Source organism: Phyllopteryx taeniolatus, chromosome 11, assembly GCF_024500385.1.
Source record: "Phyllopteryx taeniolatus isolate TA_2022b chromosome 11, UOR_Ptae_1.2, whole genome shotgun sequence".
Lineage (NCBI taxonomy): Eukaryota > Metazoa > Chordata > Actinopteri > Syngnathiformes > Syngnathidae > Phyllopteryx > Phyllopteryx taeniolatus.
The window spans coordinates 29,405,454-29,422,945 of record NC_084512.1 but is presented as its reverse complement, the minus strand read 5'-3'; the positions used below and the strand labels follow the sequence as shown (position 1 = coordinate 29,422,945).

Sequence of the window (17,492 nt, the reverse complement as noted above, 5' to 3'; positions counted from 1 at the left end):
GCAGGTAGTATCACTTACACAATGAAGCCGGTTTTTAATAGAGTGCCACCTAAGGGATCGGAGGTCACGGGCATTCAGTGTTGGTTTTCGGCCTTGCCCCTTACGTGCAGCGATTTCTCCAGACTCTCAGAATCTTTTGAAGATATTATGGACTGTACAGAGCCGTCACGTGGTATGGGACGTCCGTATTTTGTTATGGAAATCACTGAACGCTGACTCATTACAGCCGTGTCACCAATTGTTCTGGATATGGGGGGGGGAAAGAAGTCCAGCGTTACCAGCCAGTACGCCGCTGTGTCTGACCACCATGACGCAAATTTACTACAAGAATTTGATGAAATAAACACTATATTGTTTTTTTAAAAAAGAGAGGGGGAAAAAAGCTGCTTGGGGGCACGCTATTTTATAACGCCTCCCGACTTCCAAGCCGCGAAAGTGAAACTTCTCTTTGCGTCTGGTGTCAAGACATTGTAAGTCACTAATTATTGCCTCCATGGTAGCGACTAAACTACACTTCTCACTGTGCTCCGTACACTTGTGATTTACGTTATCACGAAGGGAAGGCAAGGAGTGTGTGGGAAAGGACGGAAAAGCATGATGCTAACTGTTGAGCTATCGTGTCATGAAGTCACAAAACACCGAAATGAGTGATTTGGTGATACAGTACACTTGTCACGTAGGTCGGGCTGGAACCTCGTTATGGCAGAGAGTAACCAAGTTTGAACAACAAAATAACAAGCCGATTAATACGTGTCTGGAGAGACATATGTAAAATAATACACAGCCTCACAAGACGCCCTCTGAACCGGAAATGAATGAATACGTCATCTGAGGAGGGGGTCAGGTTATAAGTATATTATTATTAATAATAAATATTTGTAATATAAGATAACCTTTATTCATTTGCATCATTTCAGTAGCAATAGTGGATATAGGAAATATAAACATAAATAGCAGTCAAGAGCAGACATCTATAGAAGTACATTCACAAAATAGGAATCTAAACTATTGTCCGTGCATAAACGATCCAGTTGAATCTATTAGCGATATTAATTGTTGGCAAAATGGAGTGCTGAGTTTTAATTGACTTGAGATGGTAAAGTTGAATTAATCCATACACACAGATATTTTGGACCGAGGCACGTCAAAATCTCATCTACTTTAATTCATGCTGCACCTGCGTCTGCCATTACAAGGTTGATGCAATCAAAACAAAATAACGCACATTGAAGCCAGAATTGACTATAGATAATTGTTGTGCAATTTGAAGAGTAGGCAGAATTATTTGTATCCACTTACATAAGATACTGCAATAACTGTCCTGCGGTAAAGTTTTGAAAATATGGAAATTTAGATACATTTGCACAAATTGTTCTGGAATTGACTTTCTATTGGTTGGCAGTAAATGACTGTAAATGATGAAATCCCTAAATGCCTTTGAAGTGTACGTTGAGATACGTTCTTAAACTGTTGAACTATTTGCTCATGGACCTGTTGACAAAGTGGTGAAGCTCGCCCCGTCCTTTCTTGTGAACCACTGAGCCTATCGGGGATGCTCCTTTTATACGCACTCATTACACTTAGCTGTTTCCAATTCAAATCTTCACCTGTGGAATGATCCAAACTGGTGTTTTTTGAACATTGCTCAACGTCCCAAGTCTTTTGTTGCCCCTGTCCCAGCTTTTTGGGAATGTGTTGCAGACATCAAATTCAAAATCAGAGAATATTTGCAAAAAACAATCACGTTCATCATCAGTTTGAACATGAATTATATTGCCTTTGTAGTGTATTGAATTGAAAATAGGTTGAAAAGTTTTGCAAATCATTGTATTCTGCTTTTATTGACTTTTTACGCAACATCCCAACTTTAGTGCAATTTGGGTTTGTATAATATACCATGTATTTTTTTCTGATTTGTCTATTAGTCGCGTTTATTAGGCCAATGTAGACACCGACTGAGTAGGTTTAGGCTCTACAGTTAAAGTGGCACTAAACAGGCCCAAAAAATGTCATGTAAAGTCGACACACCACAGAGAAGAGGAATGTTAATCAGCCTACCAAATTTGAATGACTAAAAAGAAATCGCGAAGTATATCAAATCAGGCTTCAAAACTTGAATAATAAGGGCCACCTCTCAGCTCTCAGACGCTGTGGGCGTCAAAAGGAAGCAAACATACTGACGGGGTGACAGCTTATATGACGTCAAATCACGTTAGGAGGCTCAACTTCAAAACAGAGTGCTTATTGTGGACCATAATCAAACGGGTCAACTTACCCTCGTCGTCGGTGACGTAATGTCACAGCCGAACGCGGCAACTGACGACAGCGGCACGGTAGGAGGAAGCCCGGGTAGTCAGACGGTCGGCTCTGCCCCGTTCACTAGTATCAAGTTGCCCACGAAGCCATATTGCCTCCGGTGACAGTTGACAAAAGTATCCGTCGTAAAATGTGCACTGCAAAGTCGGCCGTTGGTGTTGATGTTCAGCTCGCCGTCCGCGCGTGTCTTCAAAAAGTCAATCCATCGCTTTTTTTTATTTCCTCCTTTTTTTGGGAGCTTAAATAACAGCAACGAGCTGTTCTATACATGTAGGCATCCAGCGAAGACGCATTTTCGGGGTGTAGCCATCATTAGCTGGCTAACTGCACGATGGACTGCTCAATGGGCCTTCTTATGGAAGCTAAGCACCGCTAAGTCACAACCGAGAAGCACAGCCAAACGAAACGACGTCACTTTGTCCTTTTAAAGTGGAAGAGGGAACTCGCGCTAGAAAGTAGATGTCCCAGCCTGGTGATTTTAGCCCCGCCCACAAAATCAGGAAAATTCAAACGGCGAAGATGCTTAAGCTTTCTCTCAACAATTCAACACTATTATATGTTTCAATATGTTTTCATTTTCTTATCTTCAAAAATGTATAATGTATTTCGAAACAAAACAGATTTTTGCTTCGTGCCACTTTAAGACGTCATCAAACCCTCCGAATCATGGCAGAAATCAATTCATTGAAAGCGCTATTATGTAGGACGTGAGGCCACCCAAAAGGCGAAAATCTAAATCCCTGGTGTGATTTAGTGAAGCTGCTTTGATGTTAATGACATTTTTAATTGAAATGGAATATGAAAATCATACAGTATGTGGTTTGAAAAGCACATCTGCTTTTTTATGGGGTCCGGATGGTCTTGTTGCAATTCAGGAACCTGTTTTCACTTGAGAGTTTCAATCCAGTTTGGACTCGGACTTGGACCGCCGAAGTGTTGGAGAACGCAGTTTGTGGTCGTCATGACAACACTTGATTTATTTTGGGGTGGGGAAAGAACACTTTTGTTGTTGCTTTTGATCTGACTGCAGACTGGCGTTTCCCTCCACAGACTCCAGAACAGTTACACAGCGTCTCAGAGGGCCAATCAGGACTTAGAAGAGAAACTTCATGCTCTGGTAACCTTTTGACCTTCTTTGACTGGTTCAAAATGGACAAGGGGGGAGGGGGTGGGGGGGGGGGTCCATGCCAGCCAATCAATCAGTTTCACAGGACTTATTTTTAAAGATAGAATATTTATCAATGTTTTTTGTCCTCCTTTGGATGGCATTGATTGACTTTGTATTTCATTTGGATGAAAGCAGTGATCATGGCAACCTCAGGCTGCCTCCATAACACCAGCTGCCATTGTACTACGTGTCGCCATCGGCAGCAGAACACACACTGAGCACACACGCGCACACACACACAAGCCACCTAACATAAGCGATCTACGACCGGATGCAAGCACACTGGCTAACTCACGGTGGAAAAGGAATGGATGGTTACCAGACAGAATAGGTTGCCATGGTTTCCAAAACTTTGACTTCCAATTAAAAGACCCTTAAACATTTTGATCGATAATGCAGCATGAAGGGCCCAACTATTTCTGTAAGTTTACCTAACGTGTTTTGAAACGGCTTCAGCAGAACCACGAGCAGACTTTGGGGATTTGATCCCCACAAAAAACAGCATGTCTGTCATTTGGCAGTATTTTGGGTTTGAGGCTGCCAAGTGTTCCAATTTTTCGTATTTTGTCACAGGCGCTTGCCATGTGTTCTGCGGCTATGGACAGCGGTGAGGCCAGCCATGATGTACGGATTAGAGGCAAATACGTAATTGCCGAGGTCTCCTCATGGAGGAGATAGGCTGACAAGGAAAAGGATGACGCGCTGTTGCGACCCCGAAAGGGACGAGCCCGAAGGAAAAGAAGAAATATTGTAAATGAACATATTGCACTGAAGCTTGATTTGAAGGAAATCGTGAATGGTATCGAAATTGCAACACTTGTCAGAAATCGGGCAATCGTTCAGGCGGCATGTTTTTGAATCCATCAACGGATGATGCCCCTCTCCCCCACCAAAAACAAACCCTTTTTTTAATCTTTCACGCTGCACTGTAATGGAACCATCATCATCTTCATCTTCATCAGGCTGCTGTCAGTCAGACCTGGGTCCATGCAGTTGGGTTATACTTCATCTTCCTCATTCATCTTCCCTCCTTTTCCTCATCTTAACCCTCCTCTTCCTCATCGTAACCCTCCTCTTTCTCATCCAAACTTTCATCTTCCGCATCGCAACCTTCATCTTCCCCATTGTAACCGTTCTCTTCCTCACCGTAAACCTTCATCTTCCTATTTGTAGCCCTCTTCCTCATCTAACTTTGCTCTGTTGAAGTTGATGTAATTTTCTTCTTGTGAAGGTCCGCCTCCTTTGAGCGAAGGCTGCCAATTGGCCGACGTGTAACGCGTTGTCATTGGTTGTCCCGCAGCTGCGGACGGTGGAGCGAGACAAGAAGACAATGGACCAGGAGATGGTAGAGCTCACCAACAAGCTGCTGGAGGCCAAGAACACCATCGACCGCCTCGAGGAGCTTAACGTGAGCTTTACCAGTGTTGACAATTAGCACTGCAGCTAAAGCACTTCAAGCAAGCGTCTGGTTTGTCAGATGTTTTTGTGACATCTGTATCAAATAAACAGGCCCTTTTTTATCGTATAAAAAACCAGAAAATAAATAGTAACATTTTTGTTTGGTAAAAAACACGCTAATTTTAGTGTTAGCGCTGGAGAAGTGAATCTTTATTTCACTCACCACGAAGCTGAAGCAGACGTTTCTGCTAAAATCCATAATAATACTGTTCCTGAATCCAGGCAATATTTCTTGGAAGATTTTGTGTGTGTGACCCGAGGTTCTGTTGTCCTAAAACGCTGCCCCCTGTTGGCTCACCGTTAGCCTTACCTCCCAACAAAGCTTTGCGAAGCCCTGTGTCTTTGTGTCCGTCCGGAACGTTGCCGCCTGTCCTTGTGTCCGTCAGGAACGTTAACGACCGTCTTTGTGTCCGTCAGGAACGTTACCGACTGGACTGCAACCTCGCCGTGCAGCTGCTTAAATGCAACAAGTCGCATTTCAGGAACCACAAGTTTGCTGACGTAAGTACGGCCCGCCGTTTGTGTCCTACTGTGTACGGTGTTACCTTGACTTAGGAGACCAAGCTTTTAACTCGATTTACTCATCTATCAAAACAGTGCTCTCCACTGAATTGAAATGCTGTTAATCTGCGGCTTCATAAATACAATTAACTCATTCACTGCCAGCCGTTTCCAGACTGCCAGGCATTTTCAAGCCACTTCACTCATTTTTCAAGCCCCACAGAATATTGTGTGCTATGACTCTGTCAACACCAAAACCACCAAAAGAAAGATCAGACTCTCGACTTTCATCAGGAAAAAAAAATTCTTAAGTTCATACTGTTCTTTAGTAATCAGGAGTCAAATACAGGCTAGTTTCAGCAAAATCTGTTTCAGAAGGGAAAAAACTGAAAACAGCCTTTTCGTGAGAGCAGACAGATCAAGCAAAACAACAATATTTTTTTTCTCTCAAACATCTGAACATAAAACAACACTGAGAAAGTACTTTTGACAGAAAATGGATTTATTTACAAGTATAACTATGTACAGAATTTACATTAGACAAATGGGGCGTCCACACTTTCTTCCTCCTAATTCTCCTCCTCTACCGTTTGCTCGATAGTCCAGGTTTTTATTACCTTGCGCATAAAATCTAGCAAGGATTTATCCACATCTGGATTTTATTCGTTGGTGGCGGTGAATGGGAGCTCGTGTAGTTGTCATTGTCCTTGAAACCAGCGCCTACTTCTGCTCGAAGCACAACCCGTGCAGTTTAGAAATATAAATCTGACTATAAAAATACATTCAAATTGCTGTAATGGGACGTGGAGAAAATCTGTCAATTACCTTTTTTGTTTGACCTGCGCACTGGAATGGGAGTCGAACGTCTCCTGGAAGTTTAACAAAAATACATCCAATTACTGGAGAATACTTTTTATTGATGACGTGTTTTGCAAGGGTAAAAAAAACCACACACATTACTGATGTTCGACTCGCGGGTGTTGAAATACTGCAAGATGGACGAGCTGGAAATGGAAAATTGAAATCAGTACTGGCAGCAGATGTTACATTGTAATGTGAACTAGTGGGACTAAATGATGTTGATGAAACCAGGATTGAAGGAGCGTGTTTGCTCGCTAAATGTAGCTAACGCGAGCTGGAAACGAGTGGGCTTCGTCTCCATATCATCCGGAGGAAGCTCGGGATGAAGCTCGGCCGCTTCCGGGCGATCCGGAGGGAGTCCGCTCGAATCCCGGTCGGCAGACGGTCAGCCGGCAAGCGGCCGAGAGCATCTCGCCGTATGGCCCGGCGTTTTCGGCGATAGCCTTGCGTCAAAGGTATTGGCTCAGAGCGTCAGCCTTCACCACGCCCCCTCCTTTTTCTTCCTCTTCTTCAATCTGAGGGAGGGATGTTCACCTCAAGGCATCGTTGCCCTCGACAGGGTGCCAGTCCTCATTGCAGTTACCCAGAGCCTTGACGATCACACACAAACTGCACAAGACCCTCCCCACCCATCCCCTAAAAAACGCCATTGATGTCTTTAGACGGCATCGGCAGCGAATGAGTTAAGCCAAAGACACGTACACGCACGTGTGTTGACCTGTGCCTTTAAAGGGGGCGTGGCCTTGAGTGTGACATCAGGAGCTCCTGTCGGCCCGTCCCCGTGCAATTTCCTTCAGGGTTAGAGTCTTCTTCATGCTCCCTGCCAGCGCATTGGATGGTTTGTCCCATTCAATAAACGACTGAAAGTGCATCGGCGACGGCGGCTCGCTTTGCCCACGTGCCCCGCGGGGCATTAAGGCCTTTTCACAGTGCACTTGCTGAGTATGAAAGGTGTATGCGGCAGCACGCAAGGACGATGGCACCCCGGTGCGACCGCTGCCGACCGTGCCTGTATTTGGAAGTGCTGAAGTAATGGGGGCTTTCCCCGCTGTAGATGAGTAGACCTCGGCAATTACGTATTTGTCATTGTTGCAACAGAAAGCCCTGGCTTTGCTTTGGTCAGCTGCAGTTTTCAGGCTGAGCAGGAAGCAGTCATATCATTTTGTCCCTACTGTCCCAAAGCTCGGGATAGTGGGACACCGCATTTATTCGGACTTCCTCTTTCCCCCCTTGCGGTTTACAGTACAGCTCCGCTAGAATAGCACTCAGAAATCACTCCGCCAGCCCCTCTCCTATTGGAGGAGCTTTCTGGCGCCCCCACGCCACTGCTCTCCGGTCGAACATTTTTCTATTCGAGGGTCAAACGCCCTCTGCACTTGCCACAGTGCATACACAACGAATGGGAAAGTCAACGGCACGTTGCCAAGTACGCTGTAAAAAGGCCTTTACAGTACCTTATCTGCTCCATTGTCTTCCCACTCGGGCAGCCGCGTATCCGAAACTCGCTCTTATTATTACCAATTCCAATTTTGACTTAGCAAATTCTCCTAACTAAAAAAACTGCAAAATGAGGCAGACTCATGAGTCAAGGTACGTGTGTGCGTGGATGCGTTGTGAGCGAGGGCTCCCCCCTCACCGAGCGTCCGCTTTGCGGTGGCGCAGCTGCCGTGTGAACTTCAAGATATGTTGAACAAACACATGAAGAGCAGCAGCCTGCCTGAGCGAAGCCCCGGCCCCCGCAGTCAGGACCCGGACACGCTGAGTCTGACTCCTTCCGACGTGGTCCCGACCTCCATGATCGCTCGCGTCCTAGAGAAACCCGAGCCGCTGCTCCTAAACTCGGCGCAGTCCAGCAGCCGCGGCTGGCCGGCCGCCGAGGACGTCTTTGTGCACGTGGACATGACGGCTGAAGGGCGAGGTGCCGAGGACGCCGTGCCCCGCGACGGTTCGTGTCGGGACCCCGATTGCCCGGATGCCGTAGAGGAGGCGGGTGGCGCGCCGTCCTTCGAGAAGCTCAACCCATACCCGCCGCCCCCGCCGCCCAACCCGCTCTACCCGGGACGCAAGGTCATCGAGTTTTCCTCGGACGACAAAGTGAAGATTCCCAAGAACAGTCCGCTTCCCAACTGCACGTACGCCACCCGCCAGGCCATCTCGCTCAGTCTGCAAGGCGAGCAGCAGCCGCCTCCGCCGCCCAGCCCCGCGCCCTCGCGCGCTGCGCTCCGGCATCACGGTGGTGTCGCAGACACGCCCTCCAGCCAGTCCAGCCCCTTCAGCAGCCCGCCACAGGTCAGTACAACCCAAACATCATTCACACGTACGTAGTCTCCCAGTGGCGCCTAGTGGTCAATAGAGGGCGCCGGGGTGCCACCCCACCACTCAGTACTGAGTGACCGCCTTACTTTGAATAAGACATTGTAACGGATTTCGGGGGGAGAAGAGGGGTACCAGTCAGCGCTACGTCTGAGTAATTCGTAAATAAATGCTTGCAATTCATTCATACAAAAACAAGAAAATATCATTCACAATTAACCCTAACCCAAATAACCTTTCCAATGTACATATTCAAACGAAAGAAACACTTGACACTCACTACCTTAAAGTAATGGCATGTGTGTCTGTCTGTACGTGCGTGTGTGTGTGTGTAGAGTTCTTTCAGGGAGAGGGGGAGGGAGTTCCATCCAGAAAAAACACAAGAATTTTAATACAAAGGAGGAATCCAGTATGGGCTTCACCGCAGACACTGAGGGGCAAAAACAAAAATGAAGCTCACAGGGCAAAGTCAGGGTCTCTCGCAGGGTATAACATACAATAAAGCAAGAAAGAAACCTTACAGGGCACAATGAGTGTCTCTCAAAGAAAAGAATCCATACAAATTCTCGGATACTCACGGTACCGAGGTTCGCGTCAGTTCGGTCACGGAGGGCGACCGGCGTCTTCTGGGAATTCTCATGAGGGAATAGGGTCCCGGTGCCTCTCCGTGAAAGCAAAACCCCCGAAAAGTGAGATGTGAAGGCTTGACACCAAACATGTCCCTTTTGTTCTTTCATTGATTATTACAGAACATTTGAAAAAGAACCCAAAAAACGGTACCTATGAGAGCTTTTTCCCAATTCCCTTGTTGTGATTGTGCACGATTTTTGGTTCCATTTTAAAGTGCACTAAACATTTGCAGCCAAAAATGTTCCAGCCCAGAGTATCGACGTCATTTTAGTTTGCTCCATCATATATAAACATGTCAGGAATGCTGGTACAAACTGAAAAGTTTAGAAAAGTTCAGTCTTCTATTCAAGCTGGTAGCTAAGGATGGTTGTATAAGAGCAGCGCCATAAACTGCAATTTGCGGAAAGTCGACTAACCGCAAAAACAAATCGGTGACTGGTTGACTATCAAAATAATCGTTCGTCGCAGCCTAGAACAGGAAGGAAGTTACGGTGATTGGAAGTTCTTTGAAGGCAGGAAGTTCGAAAAACAGCAAGTTGTTTAAATGTGACTCGATGCTTACACAGGCGCCCAGCATGGGGGCCAGTTCTGCCAGTTCTTCCGAGGACCTCTTGGCCAACTGGCAGCGGTTGTTTGTGGACAAGATGGCGCCCTCAGTGGCGGGCGGCGGGGCCCCCTCGAGGGTGGCATACTCGGACGGCGAGGAGGGCTCCACCCCCAGTCACGCCTCCAGCGTCGACACGGACACGGACGCCGAGCCCCGGCCCGATGCCAGGGGGGAGCGGCTCCTGATGAACTCGGACCCGGACCGAGATGGCGCGACGGTCGTCATGGTGACGGCGCACACCTGCGAGGAGGAGGAGGAAGAGGACGAGGAAGAGGAGGAGGAGCCGGGCAGCCTCGCCCGAGATTTGCCTGTCATTTCCCCCAGCCTCTTGGACTATGACTCCGCCTTCGCCGCAGCGGCGCTGCCACGACCTCACAGGAGCCCCAAGAGGATGGGGGTGCACCACCTGCACAGACACCAGCAATAACACACACACACACACACACAACCAGGATCCAGCCATACTTGTCTGTCGTGCGTGCGTGCGTGCGTGCGTGCGTGAACCTTGGAAGTTTTCTTTTGAAGGGAAGGACGTTCTCTCGGTGCCTCAGTAACGTCGCGTCTCCCATTTCTTTCGTTCGCATTTCACTTAGCATTCAAATCGAACCGATGTCGTGGCAAGATGGCTTCGGCAGGTTGTATATATAACAACAAAGTGGATCCAAATTGTGGAAGAATATTTTTCTACTTTGAGCTATGTGAAAACAATGACCACGCCGGGCCACACGTTAGCATGTTTTAGTCACGATGTTTGATTGTTGTCGATTTTTCTTTTTTTTTGGGCGCCATTGTGATTGTTGTCGATTCCGCTGAATGTGACCCACCACTGAGCACAACGATCGATCGGGTCAAGATATCTGTCGTGTCGGCCCAGGATTGATCTCATCTCATCGATGGACGACGTGCGACGGGATCAAATGACGATCACGTGACGACGAATGTCAGTATTTGAAAATAAAGAGGTGCTTTGTTGTGGTTGGCGGGAGGACAACTTGTTTGTCTTCGTCTTCAAAAGGGCTGCCGAGCATTTTCATATTTCATCAGAGTGGCGAGCGGTCCGAGTCCCAATAGATTTGACGTGTCGCCGGAATGAGTCGTCGGCAGTCGTCCTTTTCTTCGTTTTTACCTTCCCGCTCTCCTCCGCCGACCTTCGCCCCGCTTGACTTTGACGAGGATTTTTCTCCATTTCTCCTTTTCAATCGAGACATTTTATTTCTAGTCATGATAACTTTTGAGGTCGTACGTAAAATAAGCCAGTTTGCTCATTCGATTCAACCTAAAGTAGAAGCGGAGAAATGTATTTTTGACGTGGCCAAGCATGTCCCACGATGCATCAGGGAAGCTCACAGGAAGTGCCAATGACCGCTCGGCATCTTCTTGAAACATTTACACCCGTCAACGTATTTGTCACATGGTTTAGGTGAGTAAATGGAAGGTTAGACGGCACTAATGAATGCAACACTAGCGAACTCGTCACAAGTTTGCGTTTCTGCGATGAGCAATTAGCGACGAGCTCACGTGGCGACTACGTTCAGTTCAACATGTCCGCCGTTCACCAAAATGTCAGCAACTCGGGCCGCCGCTGCCTCCTCGTCAACAGGTGCTCGCACAGTCTGTGATCTTTGAGGTTCCATGAACTTCGCCTGATGATTGATATGTAAACTGATGTATATTTTCAAATTAATAATAATAAAAATGAAAAAAAACAGTGAACCATTTTGAATGAGTTGGATTTCTGCCTAAAATGCGATCTGATTTTCCCTAACAACAACAACAGACATCCTAATTAATAGCACAACAACAACGATGATGATGGTTTTATTGGGCACACGAGGGTAACATTCACAGTGCACACCACGGTGGAAAAAGTACCGGTGCATCTCAATAAATTAGAAGGAGAAAACGTATCGTATTTCTGGAGTTAAATTCTAAAAAAACTAAACTATGATTTGATTTGTTATTTTGATGATTTTAGCTTACAGCTAACAAAAAAAACACATTTTACCGTTGCCAGGAAATTAGAATGTTACATGAGAAACGGTTTCACTTTTGGAATTGCGATCCTGAAATACAATGAACTCTCCTATAGTATTCTAATTTGTTCAGATGCACCTGTATGTGAACGCCGACAGCTAATCGGAGTCCGGGGTCACCCAACGCAGAGTCGAGTCAATCAATGTGACGAGGTTGGAAGTCTCGGTTAAAGCAGCCCTCTCCTGTAAAAAAAAAACATGCACCAGTTTTGAGTTTTCTGTTCCCAAGAAAAATTTGCCTGATGGGAAGCATCCCTCGCACAAAAATCCCACTAGGAATTGTTTATTGGATCCCCATTAGCTTTTGCAACATCCATCCATCCATTTTCTGTCGCGCTTCTCCTCACTAGGGTCGCGGGCGTGCCGGAGCCTATCCCAGCTATCATCGGGCAGGAGGCGGATTACGCCCTCAACTGGTTGCCAGCCAATCGCAGGGCACATACAAACAAGCAACCATTCTCACTCACATTCAAACCTACGGGCAATTTAGAATTGTCAATTAACCTGCCATGCATGTTTTTGGGATGTGGGAGGAAAGCGGAGTGCCCGGAGAAAATCCACGCAGGCACGGGGAGAACATGCAAACTCCACACAGGCGGGGCCGGGGATCGAACCCCGGTCCCCAGAACTGTGAGGCCGACGTGCTAACCGGTCGGCCGACGTGCTAACCGGTCGTCCACCGTTCCGCCCTTTTGCAACATAGAAGAGCTAATCTTACTGGGGTAGACCTTCCTGGGTCCAGAAAACAAAACGGGTAAAAAACACACACTGTGCATTCAGTGCACAATTTTCTACCCCCTGCATCACTGTACACATTTCCACCCGAGAGTGCCCACAAATATATACCTTCATTCCAGTATGCATGTGTACATTGCCATGAAAAGTATTGGCCCCCTTCTCTAATTCTGATATTTTTTCATAGTTTCCCCCACTTGAATGTTTAAGACCATCAAACAAATATCCAAGTGCCCCAGTTTGTGCGTTTAATGAGAGAGCATGAAGTAGAATTCAGTGAGGCTTTATTTTGAAGAAGTTATCCAGGATGTTGCCCACATCGTCCTCGCCGTTGTACTCCATCACCAACATCCGCTCCCCATCCGCCGCACCTCGGATCATGGCCGACAACTCTGCGACGAGAAGGCAGTGATGTCTTTTTTATTTTCTTCACATTTTCAAATAACGAGAAAAGAGAAGCACTCACTGCGTCCAGCTGATGGTCGAAAGAGACACAACGTCCTCTTCCTCATCAGGTAGGCATGGCCGAGTTCGTAGCCCACGCCCAGCGACGGCTGCGTCACCTCGGCAACGACGACTGTCACGTGACCCGTAGACGTCAATTTGATTGATTATTGCATATGGACAAATCGAGAGGGGCTCACCGTCTGCTTGTCTGAGCCACTCCATGTCGCGATCGTGAATGGCTACATCCTGCGACTCCTCCCCTGTAAACACACACACATCAAATATGTAAACAGACAAACGGATACGTACGTAGATATGGACATACATAAATGAAAAGGTGCCTTATTTGTCATGTAGCAAGTGTTTTACAGTCAAAGCCACATCTGATGGGATTTAGATTTAACAATCCATCACTCTTGACTGTATTTGGCCACTAGAACATCATTTTGAATTTTCTGACTTTGTGGCTACTGCTATGAAGTCCCATATGTGCATAATGCTGTGAATTCCCACGATGAAACCGACCTCCAAACAAACCCTATTGAACCAATCTGCCCCGAACTACGCTGATTGTTGTCAGTTGCTTAGCTGATTTTTGTTTTCTCTACCCATGTATAATGCGCACTATTGACTTTTGACAATTTTTGGGGGGGGGGGGAAATGCACATTATACACGAGAAATTACGGTACACACTTTTTTGCCCCACTGTGTGTCTGTGTGTGTATATATAATTAATAAAGCGAATTTATAAAATCTCTGTACACCTGTGTTTATTAGTGTAATCGCTTTGTGCAAGGAGGTGCTTTGATTTACTTAGGACGGTTCAGTTGAACAAATGCGACATTTAACCTTCCGAAAATAAAATGAATCATTTATAGTTACTTTAATGCAGCCCTATGGGGGGCGCAAGCCAGTGCAAACTGTCGTCCGGTCCCAAGCCCGGATGAATGCAGAGGGTTGCGTCAGGAAGGGCATCCGGCTTAAAACTTTGCCCAACAAATATGAGCGTTCATCCAAAGAATTCCACACCGGATCGGGCGTGGCCCGGGTTAACAACGTCCGCCACCGGTGCCGTCAACCTGCAGGGCGCCGGTGGAAATTCAGCTACTGTGGGTCGAAGTCGAAGAAGAGGTGGAAAGCGGGTTCTTCGGCAGAAAGAGAAGAGGAAAGCACAGAGCCTAGAACTGAATGTGGGGACTTTGAATGTTGGGACTATGACAGGAAAATCTCGGGAGTTGGTTGACATGATGATAAGGAGAATGGTTGATATATTGTGTCCAGGAGACCAGGTGGAAAGGCAGTAAGGCTAGAAGTTTAGGGGCAGGGTTGAAATGATTTGACCATGGTGTAGATGGGAAGAGAAATGGAGTCGGGGTTATTTTAAAGGAAGAGTTAGCTAAGAATGTCTTGGAGGTGAAAAGATGATCAGCTCGAGTGAGGAGGCTGAAACTTGAAATGGAGGGTCTTGTGTAATGTGATTGGTGCAGATTGTACTGGACATGTTGGTGAAGGAAACAGGGGTGATGAAGAAGTGATGGGTAAGTACGGCATCCAGGAAAGGAACTTGGAGGGACAGATGGTGGTAGACTTTGCAAAAAGGATGAAAACGGCTGGAGTGAACACAGCTGTTAGGCCAAGCAGAATGGAAAATCTGTATCCCTTTTATGCCGAAACAGTTTTACTGTGTCACAGTGGAGTTTTTAAGCTTCCGCTGTAGTATTATAATTGAGGTTTATTGAGAATTAGACTTGATCAGTTGAACAGAACAAAGTTTCTAGAAGGGAGAAAGAAAGACAAAAGACAAAAGAAAAAGCACTCATTGTAAACAGAATGAGTGAAGTAAATCATTATCTACAACTATGAAACGTTAAATCTGAGTGTTGCATGGGCCTGCAGTGCTATACCCTGTGAGGGAAGGACAGGACAACATAGAACAGGACAAGGACAGGAGAAGAATATGTGACTTAAGTTGGGCGGCGTTAGCATGTTTCCCACTAACCCAAATCCACACTAATCCTAACATTCAACCATCCTAAACCACTTTAGGAGCCAACCCTAGCCATAACAAGCATTGTTTTTTATTTCGGACAAATGTGATACACGTTTGGGATGGTCATCTCGTTCCATATGCGTAGCCTGCCCTATCCGCGAAGCAGGAACCAATCATGTTGCAGCGGGGCGTGTCCTACCTGGAAACGAAGTGGGAATTCTGGAATAGCTTGAGTCACTGTGTTTGCAGTGGCAACGGCTGCCAATTGCCATACTGATGTTTTCTGTGCTGTACCGCAGTTATGAATGTAGCGTTGCCACCTGCTAGTTCTTTTTGGATCACATAAAATTGTCCAAAAGTATTTTTTTTAACATCTCTACAAGGTCTATTACATAAATAATGAATGAGAGGCATTAACTTGGCTCACTCATTGACTTGTATTGAATCTGCCACATCTAATATGGCGACCGTTGCATGGGGCGTCTACGTATACATACGGCTGCTCCACTTCCACTTCCACTTCCGAATTGCAGTGCTCAGTGTTGGAGACGACAGTCAAGTACGGCGTGACCGCTGACCTGTATCGGTGAGCTCGCTGTCGCCCACGTGCTCCGTTAGAACCTTCCCGAACTTTCCGAGCGTCTTGACCACGTGCTCGTAAACGCACGCGTCGTCCCTGCCGCCGCGGATGCTTCCGCAGAAATAAATCTTCATCTTAAAACTTGCACAAATTGAGACAGACACGCAACACGCTTTGCCCGCTCACCAGCACGGCGTCAGGAGTCAGGAGTGGTGTCGTCACATCCGGAGTGACGTATTCCATATCGAATCACTGTTCCCACTGGATCGTGCCCCATAGACACCGATAGAACCGAGATGGCAGGCAAGCCCAGCTCGCCTGTCTGTGTTGCACATACAGTGGGTACGGAAAGTATTCAGACCCCCATACATTTTTCACTCTTTGGTATATTGTAGCCATTTGCTAAAATCCATCCATCCATTTTCAAAACCGCTTATCCTGTTCAGGGTCACGGTACAGTGGAGCCTATCCCAGCTGACTTCTACACCCTGAACTGGTCGCCAGTCAGTCGCTGGGCTCATGTAGACACTGACAACCATTCGCACTCACATTCACACCGTCACTGAGTGGGAACTGAACCCACGCTGCCCGCACCAAAGTCAGGTGAGTGTACCACTACGCCATCAGTGACTTGCTAAAATTATTTAACTTCATTTATTTTTCTCATTAATGTACACACAGCACCCCATATTGACAGAAAAAAACCTGAATTGGTGACATTTTTGCAATTTATTAAAAAAGATCAACTGAAATATTACCCAGCCATAAGTATTCAAACCATTTGCTGAGTATTTAGTAGAAGCAACCTTTTGAGCTAATACAGCCTTTTGAGCTAATACAGTCTTTTTGGGAATGATGCAACAAGTTTTTCACACCTGGATTTGGGATCCTCTCCAGTTCTGTCAGGTTGGATGGTGTACGTTGGTGGACAGCCATTTTCAGGTCTCTCCTGAGATGCTCAATTGGGTTTGAGTCAGGGCTCTGGCTGGGCTATTCAAGAACAGTCACAGAGTTGTTCTGAAGCCACTCCTTCGTTATTTTAGCTGTGTGCTTAGGGTCATTGTCTTGTTGGAAGGGGAACCTTCGGCCCAGTCTGAGGTCCTGAGCACTCTGGAGAAGGTTTTTGTCCAGGATATCCCTGTACTTGGCCGCATTCATCTTTAACTCCTGTCTCAGATATCTACAGTTTGATGCTGACTAGTCATAATTCCAGTTGCAGATATCTCCGCCCATTTTCAGATATCTTAAATCGAAACAAAGTTGGATATATTTGTAACTGGAATTATGACGAGTCAGAATCAAACTGTAGAGATCTCAGACAGGAGTTAGAGATGTCTGCAAATCCAGTGCATATATGCGCAATTCACTAGCAGATGCCTGATGACGACTTTTGACTGGCACGACTAAATGACAGATACTGTATCAGTCGTTTCGACTCGTCCTGACACACATCTTGAATGACAATTCCGATTGTGACGACGACTTCTCAGGAAGGCGTTAATATCTTCCCATCTATCTATGTGGGCGGTTGTGGATCAGTAGGTAGGCCGGGTTGTCCAGCGATGGAAGGGTAGCTGGTTCGAGTCCTGGCTCAGACCGTCCGCATACGTCCGCTAATGACTCATTAGAAGAGAGGTTCGAAATTTCGCAACAGCAATGCCGCCCATCGTAGCCGGCGTAGTCAATGATGTCATCGCTGTTACGTAATTTTGACGATGGCCGACCCATGTTCCAAACTAGTTTTCATTTGGCTTATGAGTCAACTATACAAGTGTTGCCTTGAGATAAGAGTTGAATTTGTTCGTGACCACAATCAAAAAATACGCTCTCAAATCATCGTTTCCCATTGAAC

The 17,492-nt window shown here is 46.4% G+C and overlaps 2 protein-coding genes across 13 annotated transcripts in view; one reads left to right on the top strand and one right to left on the bottom strand.

The window, feature by feature from the left end:
- Positions 1–11,567, top strand: part of tjap1 (tight junction associated protein 1 (peripheral)) — a 29,586-nt gene extending 18,019 nt beyond the window's left edge. For 4 of the 11 annotated variants that reach the window (XM_061789697.1, XM_061789695.1, XM_061789692.1 and 1 more), the window contains 5 exons: positions 3,367–3,433; positions 4,785–4,892; positions 5,360–5,443; positions 7,967–8,593; positions 9,814–11,567. In XM_061789697.1, coding sequence (XP_061645681.1) covers positions 3,367–3,433; positions 4,785–4,892; positions 5,360–5,443; positions 7,967–8,593; positions 9,814–10,281 — 1,354 coding nt within the window. In that variant the 3' untranslated portion in view covers positions 10,282–11,567. Of the gene's footprint in view, positions 1–3,366; positions 3,434–4,446; positions 4,477–4,784; positions 4,893–5,359; positions 5,444–7,966; positions 8,594–9,813 lie in introns of all 11 variants that reach the window. The other 7 variants (XM_061789694.1, XM_061789690.1, XM_061789688.1 and 4 more) reach the window with 4 other exon arrangements.
- An 89-nt stretch (positions 11,568–11,656) lies between these two features.
- On the bottom strand, positions 11,657–15,872 carry dnph1 (2'-deoxynucleoside 5'-phosphate N-hydrolase 1). 2 transcript variants are annotated; one of them, XM_061789714.1, is made up of 5 exons: positions 15,639–15,872; positions 13,267–13,329; positions 13,089–13,199; positions 12,941–13,014; positions 11,657–12,070 (listed from the first exon to the last, which is right to left on the bottom strand). In XM_061789714.1, the coding sequence occupies exons 1-5, from the start codon at positions 15,772–15,774 to the stop codon at positions 11,987–11,989; spliced, it is 468 nt and encodes a 155-aa protein (XP_061645698.1). In that variant the 5' UTR covers positions 15,775–15,872; the 3' UTR covers positions 11,657–11,986. The 2 variants fall into 2 exon arrangements, with proteins under 2 accessions (XP_061645698.1, XP_061645699.1); XM_061789715.1 differs by having other exon boundaries at positions 11,657–13,014; positions 15,639–15,868.
- Positions 15,873–17,492: the final 1,620 nt, after the last annotated feature.

Coding starts and splice junctions, on each gene's coding strand:
- dnph1 (XM_061789714.1), bottom strand. CDS start 15,774: ATGAAGATTTATTTCTGCGGAAGCATCCGCGGCGGCAGGGACGACGCG. Junction 13,015..13,088: donor TCGACCATCAGCTGGACGCA/GTGAGTGCTTCT, acceptor TTCTCGTCGCAG/AGTTGTCGGCCATGATCCGA. Junction 12,071..12,940: donor AGTACAACGGCGAGGACGAT/GTGGGCAACATC, acceptor TTTTTTTTACAG/GAGAGGGCTGCTTTAACCGA.